The sequence below is a fragment of the Phyllobates terribilis genome, unplaced genomic scaffold (assembly GCF_046119375.1).
Source record: "Phyllobates terribilis strain yellow unplaced genomic scaffold, ASM4611937v1 Scaffold_2__4_contigs__length_985480577, whole genome shotgun sequence".
Classification (NCBI taxonomy): Eukaryota; Metazoa; Chordata; class Amphibia; order Anura; family Dendrobatidae; genus Phyllobates; species Phyllobates terribilis.
Window position 1 is genome coordinate 41,690,371 of NW_027362762.1, and position 20,963 is coordinate 41,711,333.

General features: G+C 49.3%; 1 protein-coding gene across 2 annotated transcripts in view; it reads left to right on the forward strand.

Moving 5' to 3' along the window:
- Positions 1–7,393: 7,393 nt before the first annotated feature.
- Positions 7,394–20,963, forward strand: part of RAB6A (RAB6A, member RAS oncogene family) — a 51,434-nt gene continuing 37,864 nt past the window's right edge. Inside the window, exon 1 of one of the 2 annotated variants that reach the window (XM_073661273.1) lies at positions 7,394–7,633. In XM_073661273.1, coding sequence (XP_073517374.1) covers positions 7,564–7,633 — 70 coding nt within the window. In that variant the 5' untranslated portion in view covers positions 7,394–7,563. The remainder of the gene's footprint in view (positions 7,634–20,963) is intronic. The other variant, XM_073661272.1, reaches the window with a different exon arrangement.

A 20,963-nucleotide genomic window follows, 5' to 3' on the forward strand; every position in this document is an offset into this window, starting at 1 on the left:
CATAACAGAGCGTCATCCGCAGATCCCCCATAACAGAGCGTCATCCACAGATCTCCCATAACAGCGCGTCACCCACAGATCTCCCATAACAGCGCGTCACCCACAGATCCCCCATAACAGCGCGTCATCCACAGATCTCCCATAACAGCGCGTCATCCACAGATCCCCCATAACAGCGCGTCATCCACAGATCTCCCATAACACCCACAGATCCCCCATAACAGTGCGTCATCCACAGATCCTCCATAACAGCGCGTCATCCACAGATCTCCCATAACAGCGCGTCATCCACAGATCCCCCATAACAGCGCGTCATCCACAGATCTCCCATAACAGCGCGTCATCCACAGATCCCCCATAACAGCGCGTCATTCACAGATCCCCCATAACAGAGCGTCATCCACAGATCTCCCATAACAGAGCGTCATCCACAGATCTCCCATAACAGTGCGTCATCCACAGATCCCCCATAACAGAGCGTCATCCACAGATCTCCCATAACAGCGCGTCACCCACAGATCCCCCATAACAGCGAGTCATCCACAGATCCCCCATAACAGAGCGTCATCCGCAGATCCCCCATAACAGAGCGTCATCCACAGATCCCCCATAACAGCGTGTCATCCACAGATCCCCCATAACAGAGCCTCATCCACAGATCCCCCATAACAGCATGTCATCCAAAGATCCCCCATGACAATGAGTTGTCCACTGATCCCCCATAACAGTGCGTCATCACCCCCATAACAGGGCGTCATCCGCAGATCCCTCATAACAGCGCGTCATCCGCAGATCCCCCATAACAGCGCGTCATCCACAGATCCCCCATAACAGCGCGTCATCCACAGATCCCCCATAACAGCGCGTCATCCACAGATCCCCCATAACAGAGCCTCATCCACAGATCCCCCATAACAGCATGTCATCCAAAGATCCCCCATGACAATGAGTTGTCCACTGATCCCCCATAACAGTGCGTCATCACCCCCATAACAGGGCGTCATCCGCAGATCCCTCATAACAGCGCGTCATCCGCAGATCCCCCATAACAGCGCGTCATCCACAGATCCCCCATAACAGCGCGTCATCCACAGATCCCCCATAACAGCGCGTCATCCACAGATCCCCCAAAACAGCGCGTCATCCACAGATCCCCCAAAACAGCGCATCATCCACAGATCCCCATAACAGCGTCATCCACAGATCCCCATAACAGCGTCATCCACAGATCCCCATAACAGCGTCATCCACAGATCCCCCATAACAGCGCATCATCCACAGATCCCCCATAACAATGAGTCATCCACTGATCCCCCAAAACAGCGCGTCATCCACAGATCCCCCAAAACAGCGCGTCATCCACAGATCCCCATAACAGCGTCATCCACAGATCCCCATAACAGCGTCATCCACAGATCCCCATAACAGCGTCATCCACAGATCCCCATAACAGCGTCATCCACAGATCCCCCATAACAGCGCATCATCCACAGATCCCCCATAACAATGAGTCGTCCACTGATCCCCCATAACAATGAGTCGTCCACTGATCCCCCATAACAGAGCGTCATCCACAGATCCCGAATAACAGCGCGTCATCCACAGATCCCCCAAAACAGCGCGTCATCCACAGATCCCCCAAAACAGCGCGTCATCCACAGATCCCCATAAGTGTCATCCACAGATCCCCATAACAGCGTCATCCACAGATCCCCCATAACAGCGCATCATCCACAGATCCCCCATAACAATGAGTCGTCCACTGATCCCCCATAACAGTGCGTCATCCGCAGATCCCCCATAACAGAGCGTCATCCACAGATCCCGAATAACAGCGTCATCCGCAGATTCCCTCTTAACAGCATCATCCGCAGATCCCCCATAACAGCGCGTCATCCACAGATCCCCCATAACAGCGCGTCATCCACAGATCCCCCATAACAGCGCGTCATCCACAGATCCCCCATAACAGCGCGTCATCCACAGATCCCCCATAACAGCGCGTCATCCACAGATCCCCCATAACAGCGCGTCATCCACAGATCCCCCATAACAGCGCGTCATCCACAGATCCCCCATAACAGCGCATCATCCACAGATCCCCCATAACAATGAGTCGTCCACTGATCCCCCATAACAGTGCGTCATCCACAGATCTCCCATAACAGCGCGTCATCCACAGATCCCACATAACAGCGTCATCCGCAGATTCCCTCTTAACAGCATCATCCGCAGATCCCCCATAACAGCGCGTCATCCACAGATCCCCCATAACAGCACGTCATCCACAGATCCCCCATAACAGCGCGTCATCCACAGATCCCCCATAACAGCGCGTCATCCACAGATCCCCCATAACAGCGCGTCATCCACAGATCCCCCATAACAGCGCGTCATCCACAGATCCCCCATAACAGCGCGTCATCCACAGATCCCCCATAACAGCGCGTCATCCACAGATCCCCCATAACAGCGCGTCATCCACAGATCCCCCATAACAGAGCGTCATCCACAGATCCCCCATAACAGCGCGTCATCCACAGATCCCCCATAACAGCGCGTCATCCACAGATCCCCCATAACAGAGCGTCATCCACAGATCCCCCATAACAGAGCGTCATCCACAGATCCCCCATAACAGTGCGCCATCCACAGATCCCCCATAACAGCGCGTCATCCACAGATCCCCCATAACAGCACGTCATCCACAGATGCCCCCATAACAGAGCGTCATCCACAGATCTCCCATAACAGAGCGTCATCCACAGATCCCCCATAACAGCGCGTCATCCACAGATCCCCCATAACAGAGCGTCATCCACAGATCCCCCATAACAGAGCGTCATCCACAGATCCCCCATAACAGAGCGTCATCCACAGATCCCCCATAACAGAGCGTCATCCACAGATCCCCCATAACAGAGCGCCATCCACAGATCCCCCATAACAGAGCGCCATCCACAGATCCCCCATAACAGAGCGTCGTCCACAGATCCCCATAACAGAGCGTCGTCCACAGATCCCCCATAACAGTGCGTCGTCCACAGATCCCCATAACAGTGCGTCATCCACAGATCCCCCATAACAGTGCGTCATCCACAGATCCCCCATAACCGCATCATCCGCAGATCCCCCATAACAGCGCGTCATCCACAGATCCCCCATAACAGCGCATCATCCAGAGATCCCCCATAACAGCGCGTCCTCCAGAGATCCCCCATAACAGGGCGTCTTCCACAGATCCCCCATAACAGGGCGTCTTCCACAGATCCCCAATAACAGCGCGTCATCCACAGATCCCCCATAACAGCGCGTCATCCACAGATCCCCCATAACAGCGCGCCATCCACAGCTCCCCCATAACAGCGCGCCATCCACAGATCCCCCATAACAGAGCGTCATCCACAGATCCCCCATAACAGAGCGTCATCCACAGATCCCCCATAACAGCGCGTCATCCGCAGATCCCCCATAACAGCGTGTCATCCGCAGATCCCCATAACAGCGCGTCATCCGCAGATCCCCCATAACAGCGCGTCATCCACAGATCCCCCATAACAGGGCGTCATCCACAGATCCCCCATAACAGCGCGTCATCCACAGATCCCCCATAACAGCGTCATCCACAGATCCCCCATAACAGCGTCATCCACAGATCCCCCATAACAGCGCGTCATCCACAGATCCCCCATAACAGCGCGTCATCCACAGATCCCCCATAACAGCACGTCATCCACAGATCCCCCATAACAGCACGTCATCCACAGATCCCCCATAACAGCGTCATCCACAGATCCCCCATAACAGCGTCATCCACAGATCCCCCATAACAGCGCGTCATCCACAGATCCCCCCATAACAGCGCGTCATCCACAGATCCCCCATAACAGAGCGTCCTCCACAGATCCCCCATAACAGAGCGTCATCCACAGATCCCCCATAACAGAGCGTCATCCACAGATCCCCCATAACAGCGCGTCATCCACAGATCCCCCATAACAGCGCGTCATCCACAGATCCCCCATAACAGCGCGTCATCCACAGATCCCCCATAACAGAGCGCCATCCACAGATCCCCCATAACAGCGCGTCATCCACAGATCCCCCATAACAGCGCATCATCCGCAGACTTTTATATTCCTGGACACCAGGTGAATGCTGTGAGTAGATCTGTGATAAATAACGTCTGCTGATATTACATTATGATGGAGCAGCCATGCTGATACTTATAGTTCCAACATAATGCGAATACCACATGACCCGCCCCGCCCTAGTTCTGGCCCCGCCCACTGCTGATGATGGCACTTTGAGGAGCAAAGATCTCTGATGACATCACCCGGAAGTGACAGCAAGTAACGTGGCGTCTGCTCTGCGCGCTGCAACCGAACTAGCTGCTAGGCTCCTCCCTCCGACAATGCAAACGCCCTACCCTGCTAAAAGAGGAGACGGCGACGAGGGACCAATCGCGGCTGTCCTGTAGTCTCCTCCTATCAGCATCTTCTGTCTGATGACGTCACGAAGTAAAGGCCGGTCATGATGCAGCGCCATGTTGGTGGAGGCATTTTGCCTTCCTGGATTTTTTTCACTAGTATAATTTATGGTCACGTGTTTTCTTTCAGACTGGGCATGCGCAGTGCAGGGGGATTTTATATGGGGAAAAAATACTATAAACATCAATAAAGTATAATTGGGCTGTCAGCCGATGCTATTAGCCCAAAATAATGTGGCCACAAGTCTAATGTCGTTGAAGGGATCAGGCTGGTGCACACTTCCATGTAGGGTGAGGTTTTACAGCAGTTTCCTCACTTTACCGCAGCGAGTTTCAGAGGGAACCTTAAAGGGGTTGTCCATTACTTTTCATTATTGGACCCTTGGTGGTCCTAAAATAAGTCATATGCCCCTTGCACCGCTCGGCAAAGCTGTTTACGTCGCAGCTGGTCTCCTTGCTTGCTTTAATGGCGAGGAATGTCGTGACCACTGCAGCCAATCAGCAGCCACTGATTGGCTGCAGCAGTCACCTGCTGCCCTTGTCCTGAGAGGTAACAGCAGTCATATGACAGTGGAAGGGTTAAAACGGCCAGGACAAGGTCAACTAAGTGAGAATTATTAATGAATTTTTATTTTAAATTATTATTTTAAAACATTAGCGATTAGTGGACGACCCCTCTAAATATCCAACAGACACTGACAGAATGAAGAAAATGCTGAGATTTATGGGGTTCAGACTGGTGGGGGTCTGACCCCCGGGGGTTACAGTGCTGAGTCAGTGCCGCGCCCCATTCATAGACGGTCCTTGGCATCGGCAGGTTTTCAATCCAGCAGGAAGCAGAAGTATAAGTGCACTCAGATGTCCCCGAAAATGTTTTGCCCATTTATATAGATGCCGTCCCCCGTTTCCATGAAGTAGAAACCTCCCGGAAAACTTTGATACCGAAAAGGCTTTTGAAGAGCCTGGGAATTCAGCCTGATCTTCAGGTCACTGCAGTTTTTTGGAAATCCTTCCAGTCGCTCACTGAAGGTTTCCCAGTATCCCCCTTTCCTTTTAATTTTGATTGAAGAAAATAGGAACGGCTCTGCTGCAGCCACTATACAGAAGGGAGCAGCAGCTACATAGAGCGTAGCAGCCACTACACAGAGAGCAGCAGCCACTACATAGAGCGTAGCAGCCACTACACAGAGAGCAGCAGCCACTACATAGAGCGTAGCAGCCATTACACAGAGCGTAGCAGCCATTACATAGAGCGTAGCAGCCACTACACAGAGCGCAGCAGCCACTACACAGAGCGTAGCAGCCATTACATAGAGCGTAGCAGCCACTACACAGAGAGCAGCAGCCACTACACAGAGAGCAGCAGCCACTACATAGAGCGCAGCGGCCACTACATAGAGCGCAGCAGCCACTACACAGAGTGCAGCAGCCACTACACAGAGCGTAGCAGCCATTACACAGAGCGGAGCAGCCACTACATAGAGCGCAGCAGCCACTACACAGAGCGTAGCAGCCATTACACAGAGCGGAGCAGCCACTACATAGAGCGCAGCAGCCACTACATGGAGCACAGCAGCCACTACACAGAGTGCAGCAGCCACTACACAGAGCGTAGCAGCCATTACACAGAGCGGAGCAGCCACTACACAGAGTGCAGCGGCCACTACATAGAGCGTAGCAGCCACTACACAGAGTGCAGCAGCCACTACACAGAGCGCAGCCCCATTCATTATCACATTTGCTCCTTCTTTTTTTTCTTTCATTCCTTTAATTTGTGTCTTTTTAGTTTGAATGCTGTATGTGTACTCGCCTGTTTTGTTTTTTTTATGTTTGTCATTTCCGTCGGGGTCTCGATTTCGAGATACTTTCGCACAATTCATTATTTTTGTCTTTTTCGAAAAACCTGCAAATGTACAGCGGCCTCCCCTCCCCCTCCTAACCCCCCTCATCCCCTGGAAGCGATTTTATGAAGGACTGAAATTTTGGTGCAATTTTTTGGCCCCATTTTAATTCGAGATGGTGACTTTTTTGCGCTAATTTAAACCTCGCACAGCGGGTGGAAGACAAAAATCAAGAACTTTTTTTTTTATTCTGTGCAAAATTCATGAACCTCTTTCCCAATTGTGAACATTTTTACGCCCCCCAAAAAACAGCAAAAACTGTCAACGAAAACCACAAGACGAAAAGAAGTGAGTCATTGGGTGTGTGCGACATCATCAGCGCCTTTCACTACCTGGTCCATTCCATTTAAAGGGGTTTTCCATCCCCGGTGACTCTTCTTTTTACCCTCTTAAATTAATATATTTGGGGCTAAAAATCAATTTTGCAATTGGGTTTTATTAAATAATTTGCAGTTTTTCTTTTACCGACTTTGTTTCGCTGCAGATTTAGCTCCGAGGTGGTTCGTGGTCATAAATCGGCTGAGAGGAGCTCAGAAAAAGACAGATAAAAAGAGATACAGGAGCTCACTGATGGATTCTCAGTTAACTCAGAGAGTTAAGTATAATGAATACCAGCTGCAAAAATAATTTTTACATACAATCGTGAACATTTAGGAGAGTGATTGGCTGCAGCGGTCACAGCATGTATGTCATTGTACATCTTTCTACCATGTTAAAGAAGCAAAAAAAGCCGCACAAGAATTTTTGCTAAAGTTATTCCATAGCGCAGTGTCACTTTATATCGTTTTTTGTTTGTTTTTTATATTTTTTGCATCATTTTTGATTGATGTCAGATGAAATGTCCACTCCTACGTCCAGACAGTGGCTCATGCCACACCTTCAATGGCGGCCAGCGGCGGACACGAAGCCCCGCCTCCTCACACGTGATTGGCAGACTGTAAAGCTTCGCTATTGGTCGCCGTGGTGTGCTGCCATGGAAACAGGGCCTGGTAGTTGAGTCCTGCAGGGTTGGGCTGTGTGTTGTCTATAGGGGCGGGGTTTCTGTATCAGGTGTGCGTGAGAGGTCACGGGAAGCGGCTCTTCTTTCGGCAGCAACGTCCCCGCTCCCCAGGCCGCCCCCTCCCCCGGCAGCTTCCCCGGATCCGCGCTCGCCCAGCTCCGGCCTCCGCCGCCATGTCCTCGGGAGGAGACTTCGGGAACCCGCTGAGGAAATTCAAGCTGGTCTTCCTGGGAGAGCAGAGCGGTGAGTGCTGCGGTACCGGGGACCCCCATATCTGCCTCAGATTCCCCCCCCCACCTCAGATTCTCCTCCTGTCGGCCGGAGATCCCCCCTCAGATTCTCCTCCTGTCAACCGGAGACCACCCCCCCCCCCCTCAGATTCTCCTCCTGTCTGCCGGAGATCCCCCCCCCCCTCAGATTCTCCTCCTGTCTGCCGGAGATCCCCCCCCCCCTCAGATTCTCCTCCTGTCTGTCGGAGATCCCCCCCCCCCCCTCAGATTCTCCTCCTGTCTGCCGGAGATCCTCCCCCCCCTTCAGATTCTCCTCCTGTCGGCCGTGGACCCCCCCCCCTCAGATTCTCCTCCTGTCGGCCGTGGACCCCCCCCCTCAGATTCTCCTCCTGTCGGCCGTGGACCCCCCCCCTCAGATTCTCCTCCTGTCGGCCGTGGACCCCCCCTCAGATTCTCCTCCTGTCGGCCGTGGACCCCCCCCCCTCAGATTCTCCTCCTGTCGGCCGTGGACCCCCCCCCCTCAGATTCTCCTCCTGTCGGCCGTGGACCCCCCCCCTCAGATTCTCCTCCTGTCGGCCGTGGACCCCCCCCCTCAGATTCTCCTCCTGTCGGCCGTGGACCCCCCCCCTCAGATTCTCCTCCTGTCGGCCGTGGACCCCCCCCCCCCTCAGATTCTCCTCCTGTCGGCCGTGGACCCCCCCCCTCAGATTCTCCTCCTGTCGGCCGTGGACCCCCCCCCCCTCAGATTCTCCTCCTGTCGGCCGTGGACCCCCCCCCCCTCAGATTCTCCTCCTGTCGGCTGTGGACCCTCCTCAGATTCTCCTCCTGTCGGCCGGAGATCCCCCCCCCTCAGATTCTCCTCCTGTCGGCCGTGGACCCCCCCCTCAGATTCTCCTCCTGTCGGCCGTGGACCCCCCTCAGATTCTCCTCCTGTCGGCCGTGGACCCCCCTCAGATTCTCCTCCTGTCGGCCGTGGACCCCCCTCAGATTCTCCTCCTGTCGGCCGTGGACCCCCCTCAGATTCTCCTCCTGTCGGCCGTGGACCCCCCTCAGATTCTCCTCCTGTCGGCCGTGGACCCCCCTCAGATTCTCCTCCTGTCGGCCGTGGACCCCCCTCAGATTCTCCTCCTGTCGGCCGTGGACCCCCCTCAGATTCTCCTCCTGTCGGCCGTGGACCCCCCTCAGATTCTCCTCCTGTCGGCCGTGGACCCCCCTCAGATTCTCCTCCTGTCGGCCGTGGACCCCCCTCAGATTCTCCTCCTGTCGGCCGTGGACCCCCCTCAGATTCTCCTCCTGTCGGCCGTGGACCCCCCTCAGATTCTCCTCCTGTCGGCCGTGGACCCCCCTCAGATTCTCCTCCTGTCGGCCGTGGACCCCCCTCAGATTCTCCTCCTGTCGGCCGTGGACCCCCCTCAGATTCTCCTCCTGTCGGCCGTGGACCCCCCTCAGATTCTCCTCCTGTCGGCCGTGGACCCCCCTCAGATTCTCCTCCTGTCGGCCGTGGACCCCCCTCAGATTCTCCTCCTGTCGGCCGTGGACCCCCCTCAGATTCTCCTCCTGTCGGCCGTGGACCCCCCTCAGATTCTCCTCCTGTCGGCCGTGGACCCCCCTCAGATTCTCCTCCTGTCGGCCGTGGACCCCCCTCAGATTCTCCTCCTGTCGGCCGTGGACCCCCCTCAGATTCTCCTCCTGTCGGCCGTGGACCCCCCTCAGATTCTCCTCCTGTCGGCCGTGGACCCCCCTCAGATTCTCCTCCTGTCGGCCGTGGACCCCCCTCAGATTCTCCTCCTGTCGGCCGTGGACCCCCCTCAGATTCTCCTCCTGTCGGCCGTGGACCCCCCTCAGATTCTCCTCCTGTCGGCCGTGGACCCCCCTCAGATTCTCCTCCTGTCGGCCGTGGACCCCCCTCAGATTCTCCTCCTGTCGGCCGTGGACCCCCCTCAGATTCTCCTCCTGTCGGCCGTGGACCCCCCTCAGATTCTCCTCCTGTCGGCCGTGGACCCCCCCCCCCTCAGATTCTCCTCCTGTCGGCCGTGGACCCCCCCCCTCAGATTCTCCTCCTGTCGGCCGTGGACCCCCCCCCCTCAGATTCTCCTCCTGTCGGCCGTGGACCCCCCCCCCCTCAGATTCTCCTCCTGTCGGCCGTGGACCCCCCCCCCCTCAGATTCTCCTCCTGTCGGCCGTGGACCCCCCCCCTCAGATTCTCCTCCTGTCGGCCGTGGACCCCCCCCCCTCAGATTCTCCTCCTGTCGGCCGTGGACCCCCCCCCCTCAGATTCTCCTCCTGTCGGCCGTGGACCCCCCCCCCTCAGATTCTCCTCCTGTCGGCCGTGGACCCCCCCCCCCCTCAGATTCTCCTCCTGTCGGCCGTGGACCCCCCCCCCTCAGATTCTCCTCCTGTCGGCCGTGGACCCCCCCCCCTCAGATTCTCCTCCTGTCGGCCGTGGACCCCCCCCCCTCAGATTCTCCTCCTGTCGGCCGTGGACCCCCCCCCTCAGATTCTCCTCCTGTCGGCCGTGGACCCCCCCCCCCTCAGATTCTCCTCCTGTCGGCCGTGGACCCCCCCCCTCAGATTCTCCTCCTGTCGGCCGTGGACCCCCCCCCCCTCAGATTCTCCTCCTGTCGGCCGTGGACCCCCCCCCCCTCAGATGCGCCTCAATTCTCCTGTGTCCCCAAAGTACAATCCGTAACCCCTTCTCCCCCTGGATCCTCCTACAGGGGTGACTCCAGATATTCCACTGTTCACCGCATGGTTCTCCAGTCACCCCAAAATCAATCTGCAATCCTCCTCCCTCTGGATACTCCTCCTGTCACCCTGAAAATATCAAGTCTTGCTTCTGTCACCCATACACCACCCTCTGATGTTCTCCCTGTCACTGCCCGCTGCCCTCGTCTGTGGCGTCTCAACTGCGGCACCTCCTCTTCTCGCCTGTGGCGCTTCACCCTCTCTGCCCGGCGAAGTCTCCTGCAGCCCCCCTGCAGTCCATAGCTACGTTGCCTCACCTGCAGCCCATTCCCCTCATTGCGCTCCCTCCCCCTCTGCTCCGTCACCCTAGTCTGTAGCAGCGCCCTCCTCGCCTCTGGCACACCCCCTGCCTGCTGCCCGTCGCCCTCACCTGTGACACCTCCTCTGCTCACCTGTGAGGCTATGTGCCCACGTTGCATTTATGAAGCAGAAAATTTCTGCTGCATAAATGCAAGTCCTCTCCCGGAAAAACGCATGCGGAATTCCGCACGCGTTTATCGCGCTTTTTTCGCGCGTTTATCACGCGTTTTCCACATGCGGAATTGCCTTGCGTTTTTTATGCATTGAACAAAGGCAATTCTGCTTGCGGAAACGCAAAATTAAATGACATGCTGCGGATTTTTGAACGCAGCATAAACGCTGCGGAAAAATCCGCAGCATGTGCATAGAACTTGCGGAATCCCATTGGGGACCATGGGGTGCGTGTTACCAAGCGTTTTACAAGCGTTTCCGCTGCGGAAATTCCGCATCAAAAACGCTTGAAAAATGCTACGTGGGCACACAGCCTAACACTTTTTCCCCCGTTGCCCTCGTCTGTGGTGCCCCCTCTGCTCACTTGTGGCGCTTCCCCTCCCTGCCCTCGTGTCTGGCGTCCCCCTGCCCCTAGTTCTGTCGGCTGTACGAGCTGCTGCAGTCACAGACGCGATGTGTGCACAGGTCCCAGCCCGGCCGCGCCACCATTCATCATTTCCGCCTTCTGATACTTTTGTCTGATCAATATCAATTTACTGCAGTGATCAGCGGCTTATACACAGCGATCAGTCACTGCCAGCTGCGCCCGCTGCCCATCACGTGCTGTCTGTGGGCACTGGAGACTTATAGGATGAGTCCGGAGGAGGGTCTCTGTTATCCCGGGGGATTAATCTTGTGATCTACGGTTGATATTGAGCTCTTTTGTGGTTGGACTTCATTCCTGACTCACTCTGTGCTGCTGTGAGAGGTAGCTCTGAGCTCTCAGCCCTCTGCTGTTTCAGTCACTAGTCATGGGCATGCTGGGAGTTGTAGTTATCACAGCTTTGTGAGAGCCCTAGTTTGGAAACTGATAGTCTATAAGATTGACAGCCCAGCTAAGGAAAGTGTCAGCAGAGTTACGATTGCTGCTCTGAAGTATAAGACACTTTTACACCGATGAATTAGTTTACATTTACTTGGCGACATCACATAGGTGCCCAGGTCTCCCATACTGTCAGTAGGTTGGCACTGGTATTTTGGGGCGATGCCATCTGCATGTTGACCGCCCCGGGATCAGACGATCTTGGAATTCCTCGCAGTCCCGGATAACGTTCCTCCCTGTCAATTCAGCTGTTCTTCTGCATAAATGTGGTCGGGAACCAGAGACAAAGCAGCCTCCCGCCTCCAGTGCCTCTGCAAAGTTCTGCGCTTTTTTCTTTGGGGTCCAGCTGGAGATGGGGCGACCCCAGGAGCTGCGCTCGTAGTTCCCAGCGCTGGTGACCGGACGGAGAAAAGCAAGGACAGTCAGCTGGTTTTGTTTCTCGCAAACTTGGATGGATTTTCAGGCTCTAAATCTAATGGTCATCGTTCACTGACAGTAAGCCGAGATCTTAAAACCCGCTGGAGGGGTCGTCTAGGCAGGACTAGAATTGTAGGAAAAAGAGGAGGCAAACTTTGCCTCAAGTCCCATTTGCACAAAAGTTTTAAAACTTTTTTTTTTTTTTCCCTGCCACGAACAGCAACTTTTTGAAAAGTTTTAGTCAAACTGGAACCAGTCTAAAGAAATTTCTCCAAAAGTCTATGAGAATGATTTTTATTCACCTGCTGGGGTTTGAAGTTTTGGTTTTGGGACAGCAGGAATTTGGGGGATCCCCCCCCCCCACGTGAATGGGGGCCGGAAGAAGAGCCTTCTACAGCAGGAGCCCCGCAGTGCCTGGAGAAGGGGCTGCATCGATGCTGCCTGCAGCCGGATTGATGGGGGGGGGGGGGTGTCACAGTATACAGATCCTGGTATAAAGGGTTGCAGGGCGCCGCTCGCTTTCACATCAAGAGGTGAGCGTCTCTGATGACGTCACGCCGGGACACGTGCACGATACCTCCAACCTCCTGATACGGAAAGGAGTCTCCCCAAACTACTCCTTTAAGTGATGGCGTATATTATATGCCTCCATTTATGAAGATGCCATTACCCCTTTAATACTCCTTCATTAAACCTGGTAATTGTGGGGTTTTTGGTGTGTATGGGGGTCTCCCGACTTACTGATCCTTTTGTTCTCAGGGAAGCTAAGCGGCCCCCAGAGGTCTTTGACAGCTCCTTATCCTCGCTCGCCTGGGCCCCTGGGAACATGTATACGGGGGGGCTCGGGTGGGGTAGCGGACAGTTATGAAGGGTGTGTGGGCACCTCAAGATTAGGAGACGACCCCGGGATCAGGATGGTGGATGTCACGTGTGAGGTCCTCCGAAACTTCCAGGAATCTTTAGAGGAAGGGGCGTCCTCCTCCCAGTGTGGCCCAGTATAACCATTACACACTGACTCCATGACTCACGGACGGACGAGACTCTCGGTGAGGGCAGGAAATTTAATTTCTTGGCAGGAGCTCGGGAGCCGATCGATCTGTCCCGTGCTTAGATCCTTTCTCCGGGCAGCTCTATAAATTACCCCCTAATGTGATGCTCCAGTACTGGTGAGGCTGCGTTACAGTGTCCCAGCGCTGCGGACAGCATTAGACATTTATACAAGCTCCTGCGGTGGCTCTGGTGCAAGAATAAATTTTATATATATATATATATATATATATATATATATATATATATATATATATATATATATATATATATATATATATATAATTTTATTTATTTTTTTGGTCATGTGGCAATCAACTTAGTAACCCGCCACAGTCGCTTGTGACTTGCATTGAGTTGCGGCACTATGTGAGCATAATGACAACTGTTACACACTGCTTCACGTTGCCATCTTTGTGACGTGCCACCAAAGTCTCCACATAGCCAATGATTGCAAGCTAGAATTCCAGGAGGAAGAGCAGCTCTGGAGCACAAACTGCTGCTCTGACAGGTGCCGTGCAGACTGAGACGATTAATTTGCATCCGGTGCGTCATCCGATTTCATCATTTTGTAAGGATCAGTCCTGCAGGATTTACACCCCCGTGACTTTTTGCCAGCTCTGGACCCCCCCTATAGACGGTGATTTCAGCTCTTGGCACGCTGGGCAGCCGGGTGTCTATCTGCTGATGATACGGAGGAATGTGCCAGGAATGAGGACGTCTGCGCTGCTACGTAGCCTGAAACAGTCTGTGCCGTATACCAGTCCCCAAGCGGCCGCTGCTTCCTCGTAGCTGAGAGTTTGTTACAATGGTATCCAGTCTAGGAAGTATCTACAGCAGCAGCATGAATGAGCGGAGTACTGGAGGCTCGCTACAATGTATCAGTCTGGAGTCCAGGATGTGTGTCTCACAAGGATTGGATACAGCTGTAACAGACCCTCAGCTGTGACAAGATTCAAGCAGTTGGACAGGCTGCCGCTGATTCTTTCTTTGCCACAATTTTCCAAAAGATGCAGTAAAATCTCACAAAATTGCAGCAAAACGCATTGTGTGAACACGGCTTTCGTGCTGTTAAGGTCACGCGGTTCTTTGTCAGCATCGTGGGGCTGTACTTGGCAACGACCGCATCATATATGGGCCCCATGATTCACACAGCGGCAGCGGGGTCAGTCCTTGGGACACTCTCATGTTGTCCTATTTGCTTCCCGCGTGGTCTGGGGGTCTGGCTTCCGTGGCAGTGATGGATGGGCTGCACGCGTTTGGCAGAATACTTGCACAGCCGCCCTCTGGCACAATGTACCGCAGACTTCAGACCAATTAATGCCGCAGCTCGAGGCGATGCCATTCTCTGTCTGAACGAGGCTTTTCTATTAAAGGGCCGGACCAGAGACTATTCCGAAGTTTACGATACGACCAATATGGCAGCAATCGCCGCGCTGTTGCCATGTGCGGAGCTATGAGAACCGTGTATATGGCGGTTTTGCTCATCAGGAGGCTGGGAAAGCTGAGTGGCCAGCTATAAAGGCGGCCATATTGATCGTCACCCCAGACTTATCGCAGACAGGATAATGGCGGATGAATAATTAACAACAGCAACATTATCCGGCCCGTGCTCTCCGCGGAGGGACCTCCTGCATTATACATGGGAGCTGCCATGATTGAGACTTTTTATGGGGCCTCGCTCCCCCACCCTCCAGGATCTGTCAGCAGGGATTTGCAGGGTGCGTCCCCTCCTGACCACGACCGTCTCAATCAAGCCTGTGACAGGCACATCCGGCCGTCCCATTCAGCTCCTCCTGCGATTTTATCATTTATATTAACTCTGGAGACTCGGGGGGCTCCGGGGACGAGGAGGTGACCGATATGAATTAGACCCTTCCCCAGCGACGAAGGATACGAGAGCGCTCAACGCAGCGTGACATCAAAAACTATGGGAACTATTAGCATGATGAAAACAGGACCGTGCCGGTGATCCGGTCTGCTACCATGTGACTGGCCATCTTTGGATGGACTGTGAGTGGCGGTAATATATCGTACCTGTCTTGTACTGCAGGTGTACTCTTAAAGCAGTTTTGTCTTAGAGCAGTTTGTTACTGCCCATTATGGACAGTCCTCTACATTGTGGATACTCAGTTTCGCCTCCTTGCTTCCCCCCGGTGGTGACCCCAATTATGGGACATCTTGACGGGCTTTAGGATGAGCCTTGATCTGTCTGGTTTTGTGAATTTAGATCCTGACAGTTCTACACAGATACGATGTCTTACAAGAATATTCGCCCCATCGCCCGGCAGAGCACTTGGTGGAGCGTCTTGTAAAAGTTGGATCCTTGGAAACAAGTTCAGACGCAGCCTTCTAATTATCGGCAGGCGCACCCGTGTCCTCTGAGGTGTCGGCTGCTGGATTCGTTTGAATACTCGAACACAAAGCAAATCTGTGCTGCGCGTCCAGGAACTTTGCTGCAAAAGCCTCGCGGTTTACTGCAAATCCAGAAGTTATCTGTGCTGTGAAAGGGGCGATAACCGCTGCAAATCCGCATGCAACACTCACGCCTGATCCATCGCCTGATCCAGACCACAATGAGAGATCCAGGCTCTCCATCACATTATTAAAGGGACAGTGACCTTCCATGAACTAAGTCCTCCCCTCCCCCTCCTGTCCTGCAGCCATGTCTCCTGCTTCCAGGGAGATTATCGGCCATTGATCTCACTATCTATATCATGTGCCGTCATCTCTCCCACTATCATTAGGTTGAATTGATGTTTTCTAATGCCCCCCACACACACAATGGCTGATTACAGCGAGGTGACATAATCTTATTAGGCTGATAACTGGGAAAATAGCTTGCATACTGTTGTGATCATGTAAGCTATTATATGCAGTGGCTCTCTGCCCTGACTAATAAAGCATGTACATAGGAGCAGTATTATAGTAGTTATATTCTTGTACATAGGGGACAGTATTATAGTAGTTATATTCTTGTACATAGGAGCAGTATTATAGTAGTTATATTCTTGTACATAGGGGGCAGTATTATAGTAGATATATTCTTGTACATAGGGGCAGTATTATAGTAGTTATATTCTTGTACATAGGAGCAGTATTATAGTAGTTATATTCTTGTACATAGGGGGCAGTATTATAGTAGATATATTCTTGTACATAGGGGCAGTATTATAGTAGTTATATTCTTGTACATATGGGCAGTATTATAGTAGTTATATTCTTGTACATAGGAGGCAGTATTATAGTAGTTATATTCTTGTACATAGGGGCAGTATTATAGTAGTTATATTCTTATACATAGGGGCAGTATTATAGTAGTTATATTCTTGTACATAGGGGCAGTATTATAGTAGTTATATTCTTATACATAGGGGCAGTATTATAGTAGTTATATTCTTGTACATACGGGACAGTATTATAGTAGTTATATTCTTGTACATATGGGCAGTATTATAGTAGTTATATTCTTGTACATAGGAGGCAGTATTATAGTAGTTATATTCTTGTACATAGGGGCAGTATTATAGTAGTTATATTCTTGTACATAGGGGCAGTATTATAGTAGTTATATTCTTGTACATAGGGGCAGTATTATAGTAGTTATATTCTTATACATAGGGGCAGTATTATAGTAGTTATATTCTTGTACATAGGGGCAGTATTATAGTAGTTATATTCTTATACATAGGGGCAGTATTATAGTAGTTATATTCTTGTACATAGGGGGCAGTATTATAGTAGTTATATTCTTGTACATAGGGGGCAGTATTATACTAGTTATATTCTTGTACATAGGGGGCAGTATTATACTAGTTATATTCTTGTACATGGGGGGCAGTATTATACTAGTTATATTCTTGTACATGGGGGGCAGTATTATACTAGTTATATTCTTGTACATGGGGGGCAGTATTATACTAGTTATATTCTTGTACATGGGGGGCAGTATTATACTAGTTATATTCTTGTACATGGGGGGCAGTATTATACTAGTTATATTCTTGTACATAGGGGGCAGTATTATACTAGTTATATTCTTGTACATAGGGGGCAGTATTATACTAGTTATATTCTTGTACATAGGGGGCAGTATTATACTAGTTATATTCTTGTACATAGGGGGCAGTATTATACTAGTTATATTCTTGTACATAGGGGGCAGTATTATACTAGTTATATTCTTGTACATAGGGGGCAGTATTATACTAGTTATATTCTTGTACATAGGGGGCAGTATTATACTAGTTATATTCTTGTACATAGGGGGCAGTATTATACTAGTTATATTCTTGTACATAGGGGGCAGTATTATACTAGTTATATTCTTGTACATAGGGGGCAGTATTATACTAGTTATATTCTTGTACATAGGGGGCAGTATTATACTAGTTATATTCTTGTACATAGGGGGCAGTATTATACTAGTTATATTCTTGTACATAGGGGGCAGTATTATACTAGTTATATTCTTGTACATAGGGGGCAGTATTATACTAGTTATATTCTTGTACATAGGGGGCAGTATTATACTAGTTATATTCTTGTACATAGGGGGCAGTATTATACTAGTTATATTCTTGTACATAGGGGGCAGTATTATACTAGTTATATTCTTGTACATAGGGGGCAGTATTATACTAGTTATATTCTTGTACATAGGGGGCAGTATTATACTAGTTATATTCTTGTACATAGGGGGCAGTATTATACTAGTTATATTCTTGTACATAGGGGGCAGTATTATACTAGTTATATTCTTGTACATAGGGGGCAGTATTATACTAGTTATATTCTTGTACATAGGGGGCAGTATTATACTAGTTATATTCTTGTACATAGGGGGCAGTATTATACTAGTTATATTCTTGTACATAGGGGGCAGTATTATACTAGTTATATTCTTGTACATAGGGGGCAGTATTATACTAGTTATATTCTTGTACATAGGGGGCAGTATTATACTAGTTATATTCTTGTACATAGGGGGCAGTATTATACTAGTTATATTCTTGTACATAGGGGGCAGTATTATACTAGTTATATTCTTGTACATAGGGGGCAGTATTATACTAGTTATATTCTTGTACATAGGGGGCAGTATTATACTAGTTATATTCTTGTACATAGGGGGCAGTATTATACTAGTTATATTCTTGTACATAGGGGGCAGTATTATACTAGTTATATTCTTGTACATAGGGGGCAGTATTATACTAGTTATATTCTTGTACATAGGGGGCAGTATTATACTAGTTATATTCTTGTACATAGGGGGCAGTATTATACTAGTTATATTCTTGTACATAGGGGGCAGTATTATACTAGTTATATTCTTGTACATAGGGGGCAGTATTATACTAGTTATATTCTTGTACATAGGGGGCAGTATTATACTAGTTATATTCTTGTACATAGGGGGCAGTATTATACTAGTTATATTCTTGTACATAGGGGGCAGTATTATACTAGTTATATTCTTGTACATAGGGGGCAGTATTATACTAGTTATATTCTTGTACATAGGGGGCAGTATTATACTAGTTATATTCTTGTACATAGGGGGCAGTATTATACTAGTTATATTCTTGTACATAGGGGGCAGTATTATACTAGTTATATTCTTGTACATAGGGGGCAGTATTATACTAGTTATATTCTTGTACATAGGGGGCAGTATTATACTAGTTATATTCTTGTACATAGGGGGCAGTATTATACTAGTTATATTCTTGTACATAGGGGGCAGTATTATACTAGTTATATTCTTGTACATAGGGGGCAGTATTATACTAGTTATATTCTTGTACATAGGGGGCAGTATTATACTAGTTATATTCTTGTACATAGGGGGCAGTATTATACTAGTTATATTCTTGTACATAGGGGGCAGTATTATACTAGTTATATTCTTGTACATAGGGGGCAGTATTATACTAGTTATATTCTTGTACATAGGGGGCAGTATTATACTAGTTATATTCTTGTACATAGGGGGCAGTATTATACTAGTTATATTCTTGTACATAGGGGGCAGTATTATACTAGTTATATTCTTGTACATAGGGGGCAGTATTATACTAGTTATATTCTTGTACATAGGGGGCAGTATTATACTAGTTATATTCTTGTACATAGGGGGCAGTATTATACTAGTTATATTCTTGTACATAGGGGGCAGTATTATACTAGTTATATTCTTGTACATAGGGGGCAGTATTATACTAGTTATATTCTTGTACATAGGGGGCAGTATTATACTAGTTATATTCTTGTACATAGGGGGCAGTATTATACTAGTTATATTCTTGTACATAGGGGGCAGTATTATACTAGTTATATTCTTGTACATAGGGGGCAGTATTATACTAGTTATATTCTTGTACATAGGGGGCAGTATTATACTAGTTATATTCTTGTACATAGGGGGCAGTATTATACTAGTTATATTCTTGTACATAGGGGGCAGTATTATACTAGTTATATTCTTGTACATAGGGGGCAGTATTATACTAGTTATATTCTTGTACATAGGGGGCAGTATTATACTAGTTATATTCTTGTACATAGGGGGCAGTATTATACTAGTTATATTCTTGTACATAGGGGGCAGTATTATACTAGTTATATTCTTGTACATAGGGGGCAGTATTATACTAGTTATATTCTTGTACATAGGGGGCAGTATTATACTAGTTATATTCTTGTACATAGGGGGCAGTATTATACTAGTTATATTCTTGTACATAGGGGGCAGTATTATACTAGTTATATTCTTGTACATAGGGGGCAGTATTATACTAGTTATATTCTTGTACATAGGGGGCAGTATTATACTAGTTATATTCTTGTACATAGGGGGCAGTATTATACTAGTTATATTCTTGTACATAGGGGGCAGTATTATACTAGTTATATTCTTGTACATAGGGGGCAGTATTATACTAGTTATATTCTTGTACATAGGGGGCAGTATTATACTAGTTATATTCTTGTACATAGGGGGCAGTATTATACTAGTTATATTCTTGTACATAGGGGGCAGTATTATACTAGTTATATTCTTGTACATAGGGGGCAGTATTATACTAGTTATATTCTTGTACATAGGGGGCAGTATTATACTAGTTATATTCTTGTGCATAGGGGGCAGTATTATACTAGTTATATTCTTGTGCATAGGGGGCAGTATTATACTAGTTATATTCTTGTGCATAGGGGGCAGTATTATACTAGTTATATTCTTGTGCATAGGGGGCAGTATTATACTAGTTATATTCTTGTGCATAGGGGGCAGTATTATACTAGTTATATTCTTGTGCATAGGGGGCAGTATTATACTAGTTATATTCTTGTGCATAGGGGGCAGTATTATACTAGTTATATTCTTGTGCATAGGGGGCAGTATTATACTAGTTATATTCTTGTGCATAGGGGGCAGTATTATACTAGTTATATTCTTGTGCATAGGGGGCAGTATTATACTAGTTATATTCTTGTGCATAGGGGGCAGTATTATACTAGTTATATTCTTGTGCATAGGGGGCAGTATTATACTAGTTATATTCTTGTGCATAGGGGGCAGTATTATACTAGTTATATTCTTGTGCATAGGGGGCAGTATTATACTAGTTATATTCTTGTGCATAGGGGGCAGTATTATACTAGTTATATTCTTGTGCATAGGGGGCAGTATTATACTAGTTATATTCTTGTGCATAGGGGGCAGTATTATACTAGTTATATTCTTGTGCATAGGGGGCAGTATTATACTAGTTATATTCTTGTGCATAGGGGGCAG